Source organism: Mustela erminea, chromosome 6, assembly GCF_009829155.1.
Source record: "Mustela erminea isolate mMusErm1 chromosome 6, mMusErm1.Pri, whole genome shotgun sequence".
NCBI classification, from domain to species: domain Eukaryota; kingdom Metazoa; phylum Chordata; class Mammalia; order Carnivora; family Mustelidae; genus Mustela; species Mustela erminea.
In genome coordinates this window covers 121,833,113-121,839,900 of record NC_045619.1, presented here as the reverse complement: position 1 = coordinate 121,839,900, position 6,788 = coordinate 121,833,113, and the positions used below count along the sequence as shown (strand labels likewise).

The 6,788-nt window shown below is 37.3% G+C and overlaps 1 protein-coding gene across 1 annotated transcript in view; it reads right to left on the bottom strand.

Annotated features, from left to right (window-relative positions):
• Nucleotides 1-662: 662 nt before the first annotated feature.
• The window catches only part of TMEM236 (transmembrane protein 236), a 43,124-nt gene continuing 36,998 nt past the window's right edge, over nt 663-6,788 (bottom strand). The window contains exon 6 of the mRNA XM_032349532.1: nt 663-2,278. Coding sequence (XP_032205423.1) covers nt 1,701-2,278 — 578 coding nt within the window. The 3' untranslated portion in view covers nt 663-1,700. The remainder of the gene's footprint in view (nt 2,279-6,788) is intronic.

The following is a 6,788-nucleotide window of genomic DNA, read 5'->3' as shown; positions in this document are numbered from 1 at the left end:
TGTGGAGGGACCTCAAAATATTAAAAATAGAACTACCATACAACCCAGTGATTCCACCTCTGGGTATTTATCAGAAGAAAATGGAAACATTGACTCCAAAAGATATGTGCACCCTTGGGTTCATTGTAGCACTGTAACCAAGATACAGAAGCAGCCTAAGTGTCCATCAACATATGAATAAATTTAAAAAAGCGATATATATTACCGTGGAATATTATTCAGCCATAAAAAATGAAATCTCACTATCTACCACAACATGGATGGTTCTTGATGGTATTACACGAAGTGAAATAAGTCAGACAGAGAAGGACAAATACTATATGATTTCATTTATATGTGGAATCTAAATAACACAACAAATGAACAAACAAAACAAAGAAATAGACTCTTAGACACAGAGAACAAACTGGTAATTGCCAGAGAGGAAGGGTGTGGGTGGATGGATGAAACAGGTGAAGGGGATTAAAGATACAAATTTCAAGTTATAAAATAAATAAGTCATGGGGATATAAAACACAGCAAATGGAAGGTAGTCAATAATATTCTAAACGCTATGTATGGTGACAGATGGTACCTAGACTCATAATAGTGATCATTTTGTAATGTATGTAAATATCAAATTATTATTACACACCTAAAATTAATACTGTATGTCAACTATTCTTCAACTTAAAAAAATTTTAATTAAACAAAATACTGAAAAGCACTGAAACAAAAAAATAGACTTGAACATTATAAACGTGTATACTCTTGAAATAAAATATTAAATTAGTTACTCAATAATCTTCCTACTACACATACATGACTTTACTATTCGTATTAAGCGTTGTGACTTCCCAATATATCAGGTACATCCATATTCAAATATGAGACACAAAATGCATTCTAAACTCAAATAAGTAATACCTTAGAGTCTGAGCACTGTTCACACTATAAATCCCAATATAAGTGTATATAAAATATTTTCATATTTAAGAACATTACAAATCAACTACTTCACCAGAAGTTTTCCTTAATTAAAAAAAGATTATCATAGCATAATTTGAAAGAGATTATTTCAATTCTCATTTTTAAGAGTTATAAGTATTACAAGTTCCTGTTGGATTGACAGAGGAGGTAGATTAAGGATTTAAACATCGACGGGGAACTCAGAAAAGCAAATCCATAAAGTCTTAACAGAGTGCTATAATTAGGATCTACGAAAACTCAGCGGGGGATGGTCAAATGCCTGACGAATCAATAGTCAGAACAACTTTCATCTGTGTATTTGCTCATTTTGAACCTAATACTACTTGACGAAAAATTATAATCTGAGGTAATCTTAAGATTTTACATATTGTTTTTCACAAATGCATGGTTGAAATTAACTTAGTGGGAAAACATGTTCTAATTTTTTTAAGGCTTTCATGGAGAGTGTTCTGAGAAAAAGTGTGGTATACATAACGGACTAACATGACTAACATTTTCTAGAGACCCAGGGGAGTTAGCATAAGAATAAAACTTTGCTGAGATTTAACAACATTTGAATACATTTTTGTAAAAGCGATATGCTACAGTTCTTTTTTTAAAAAAAAGTGTATTCTCTACAATGTATTCCTCATTTCTTTATATAGTACAAAAACTTTGGCCCCAGGGGGAAAAAAAATGACAAGTGTGTACACACGCATAATGAAGAGGTTTGACAATATTACATGTTCTCTTTAAAATGAAGATGTTTCGAAGGTAGAGAAAGCCCTGAATTTGGTTAAGTAATTGAAGTACACATAAGAGACAGTCACTAGGATGTTTTTACAAAGGCCCAATATGGGTGTGATAGTTCCCAGGGCAATGACCAAGCTAAGTCTAACAAAAATAAAGGGTAAATCCTGGAGAAGGATGCCCAGGGAATTCAGAAGAGGGTTCTGAGGAGTTAATATAATTCGAAGGAGAGAAATAAAACTAAATATGTAGACTGGGTATAGCCAGCCTGACTTGTACACATCGGCGTGGCCAGCCACGCGCACCATTTCTATGGTGTCAGACCACAGCAGAAAGCTCCACAGGAAGATCTGGGCACGATCATCCTGCCGGGACATTGCTCCCAGGATTCCCGAGTGAAAGGAGGGCTCTTGGGGTCTCTCCAGAACTGGAGAGGGGTTCTGTGTCCTCGCTGACGGTGGCAGTGACACCTCTGTCCTCCTGGCTGGCTGCGGAGGGGAAGTGCTTTCTTCATTTTGCTTCACTTGGTCGGTCACAGTTTTTATTTGCTGCAAAGTATGGCTGTACCTATTGTCATCACCTGCAACAAATAGATTTGAATTTTAAAACTTGTTGAAACGTTATGTAAATTAAAATTTCATTTCAATTTTTTGTAAATTTAAGTGTTAAAATTTAAAGATAAAATTGTGTGTTCTCTTATTTGATGTCTGTTTCACACATGGAACTTCAATGGGAAGCATAATGACAAAAAGAGGGGGGCACCTGGGTGGTTCAGTGGGTTAAGCTCCTGACTTTAGCTCAGGTCACGGGTATTAGCCCCGCGTGGGGCTCTCTGCTCAGCAGGAAGCCTGCTTTCCTCCCCACTCTGCATGCCTCTCTGCTTGCTTGTGATCTCTCTCTCTGTCAGATAAACAAATAAAATCTTAAATTAAAAAATTTTTAAAAATCTTGGGGCACCTTGGTGGCTCAGTGGGTTAAAACCTCTGCCTTCGGCTCAGGTCATGATCCCAGGGTCCTGGGATCGAGCCCCACATTGGGCTCTCTGCTCAGCAGGAAGCCTGCTTCCTCCTTCCTCTCTGCCTGTCTCTCTGCCTACTTGTGATCTCTGTCAAATAAATAAATAAAATCTTAAAAAAAATTTTTTTTTAATCTTAAATTTAAAAAATCCAAAGGCAGAGAAAGTTCTTCTTCATTTCCTATTTTTCTATATATGGATCCCAAGTCATGTTACCATTTCACAGTACTAGCCATTACTGGTTAGAGAGCCAAGTACTTCCAAACATTATCTCATTTAATCCTCTGGGAAAAAGTTGACAGATGGGGATTATGGTCCCACTTTATAAATATAGAAACTGCAGCCCAAGAGGTGAAATGACACACCAATCCAAACACACAGTAATGGGCAGAGTTGGAATTTACACCCAGATTTGTTTGACCCCAATCGACAATCTCTTAACTTTATGGCTGTTATTACTGTCTAGAGGCAATACGTCATGTGCTAATTATAAAACATGCACATATCGTAAAATCAAATGACTCTAAAAGTCCAATGGTCCAATCCTGTCATTTTTTATAAGACGTCCACAGGGATCACTACAACCCAGATCTCCAGCTTGGATTTGGTCCTAAGACAGAATCTGTTTGACCATGAGAAAATCTTGGTGAAAGGTGCCGCACAGTCTGAGATTTTTTAAGCTGTCCTATCCTCAGAATTTTTTACTAGTCAGTACAACTGATTAGACTAAAGCAACTTGTTTGTGGCCACAAGGCTATCCCTGATCAACACGACAGTCATCTGAATCAGGATGATATTTTCTCATGAACATCACACTGTGTGTGAGCATGTGGGTGCACCCAGGCGTGTGCCTCTCTGTGCGACATGGGTGTTGAGGCTGGGTAATTACAAAGGGATCCTCAAAACTCAAAACTTACCACCAGGGGCACCTGGGTGGCTCAGTGGGTTAAGCCTCTGCCTTTGGCCTAGGTCATGATCTCAGGGTCCTAGGATGGAGCCCCTCATCAGGCTCTCTGCTCAGCGGAGAGCCTGCTTCCCCCTCCCCCTCTGCCTGCCTCTCTGCCAACTTGTGACTTCTCTGTTAAATAAATAAATAAAATCTTAAAAAAAAAAAAAAAACTTAACCACCAATGTTGATGGTGTGGTTCCTATACATGAATAGTAGATCACATTATTTCTCAAACATTCATCTAGTTAAGCATCATTTTTTTTTTTTTTTTTTTGCTAAGAATTTGTTAGGTCTTAGCAAAGTTTACTCAGCAAACATGCTTATCATTACCTATTAAGCAATATGATAAGACAAAATCTAAAGAAGTCATTGTACTGAATAGCTCTGAAGGTTAGAGACATGAAGTCAATAAAAATTTGTTGAACTATATTGAACTGATATGAAAACATTTTAAAATAAATAAATTATTATGATTAATGATTAATAGAATGATTACTATAAATAGGAGCTGTTTAAAGAACAAACCTCAGTTTTCCTTTTTTAAAATTTTAAGTGCAAATTGCATAAATCAATAAAATAAAAAGATAATCTAAATTCTTGATGAAATAGTACTTCTGATATGAATCATTTATAGAAAATGGTAAGACCTTTAGAAACTTTTTTACCAACCTTAGATGACAGAGTAGCATGAATGAGTATCATTTATGAAACAATAGTCAGGTAGGAAAGAAAATTATATACCCATTACTATTATTTTAATATTCATAAAATCATCTCTTTTTAAACTCAGATGCACACTGGCATCAGTTATATCTCTCGTTTTACAAAAGAAAGGAAAACAACATGGAAATTATGTTTCTTAGAGGATGTTATGTCCTGGAGAACTCTCCTTCACCTGTCTCTGTAATTAAAACTGTTTGTATGGAAACCCAAATTCCTTTGTCAACATCAATAATGCAGGGTATAATGTGGGCTTTGGTGGCTGATCGCAATTTCAGCACTGTTTCAATGCCAGGAAGTGGCAAGCAAAGACATGACACATTAACATTTTTAAACAGTCAGTAAGAATCCTAATATCTGAGGATAAGAACCACAGGATGAATAATGAATTCTTAGCTAGAGTTCATTTTTAATAAAATACTAAAGTCCCAACCCATGGGTATTTGGTGAAAGTGGGGTTGGGAGCTTCATATCTCTCTAGAGCTCAATAGAAACTAGCTTAGATTTGGGGTTGCAGGGACTCTGTTGTCTTCTTTCCAAGGGAGAAGTACTAGAACTATTGGCTGGAGAGCTCTGCTGGCCTGCCAGAGGGCAAAGTAGTACTGAAGATGCCAAGAAACTGTATGGTCATTAGAATAGACCCACAAATTTACCCCCAAGCAATGTAAACTTTCATGTACTCAATACTATCCCATTTGATTCAATAACCAGTTCCCCTCCAAATCATTATTTTTTCAAATTTCCACATTGTTCTTTTGTTGTAGTTGTTAGTGTTCTATTGGGGGAAAAGGATATTTATTTGTGCAAAATTCACAAAAGATTTAAGCATGAAAAAGAAATCGAGGGTGCCTGGGTGTCTCAGTTGGTTAAGTGACTGCCTTCGGCTTGGGTCATGATCCTGGAGTCCTGGGATCGAACCCTGCATCAGTCTCCCTGCTCGGCAGGGAGTCTGCTTCTTCCTCTGACCCTGCCTCTTCCCATGCTCTCTCTTCTCTCACTCAAATAAATAAATAAAATCTTTAAAAAAAAAAAAAAGTGTACACATTCCTCTAGAGGTTAACATCTCCCTGCAAAAAGAAAAGGTAACAGCCATTCTGTGTAGTCCCCTACATCTGATGCCAGGCTCCAAAACAACCTTTTGTCTTCACTGTGTGAACTAAATACTTAAGAATATGTAATTTTAATCACAGGCAAATGTTTAAGTAGTGACTCACGTCTATTTTACTTGATTTTTTAATTATTTATTTATTTGAAAGAGAGAGAGAGCATCAGTGGCGGGAGGGGCAGAGGTAGTGGGGACAAGAAGACTCCGCACCCAGTGTGGAACCCAACAGGGGACTCAATCCTACAACCCTGAAATTATGACCTAAGCCTAAACCAGGAGTTGTTCACTCAACCAACTGAGCCACCCAGGTGCCCCTTGATAATTTCTTTGTATTGATGTCTTTCCATCTCTAACTTATTCCCCAAAGTGTTAAATAGCTTACAGGGAAAACCTAAGAACAACGTAACAAACCAGTAGGGGAGAATTTTCTGAAGTGAGCATGCATTCCTCTTGGAAAGAGACTAGGAAAGAAATATAACTTATTTAAATATAAACAATGACTCTTGGAACACCGAAAAAAATAAAGTTTTTTTTTTTTTTTTTTTTTTTTTTTTTTATTTTTTTTTATTTTTTATTTCCAGCATAACAGTATTCATTATTTTTGCATCACACCCCGTGCTCCATGCAATCCGTGCCCTCTATAATACCCACCACCTGGTACCCCAACCTCCCACCCCCCGTCCCTTCAAAACCCTCAGATTGTTTTTCAGAGTCCATAGTCTCTCATGGTTCACCTCCCCTTCCAATTTCCCCCAACTCCCTTCTCCAAAGTTTTTTTTTTTTTTAAAGATTTTATTTATTTGACAGAGAGAGATCACAAGTAGGCAGAGAGGCAAGCAGAGAGAGAGGAAGGAGGAAGCAGGCTCCCTGCCGAGCAGAGAGCCCGATGTGGGACTCGATCCCAGAACTCTGAGATCATGACCTAAGCCAAAGGCAGAGGCTCAACCCACTGAGCCACCCAGGTGCCCCCGAAAAAAATAAAGTTTAAAAAAAAAAGAAATACGACAGGCTGATGCATGAAATATGAGGAAATTATTCCCATTCAGAATGAAATACTCACTGAAGTCAGAGAAGGATACACACTGTATGAATTACTAAAGACCAGTTAAAATCTAGAATGTCTGTGTAATTCTGAAATTTTACGGGAAAAGCTAACGATGAAACATAAGTTCATTACTTAAAAAATTAAAATAAATAAATAAATAAAAAGAATCACAAGGACAGGCACCAAAAACCAAGACAGGAATGGAGACGATAGGAAAAATGAACTAGTGAGTCTCCTTTGGGAACAGACAGATCGT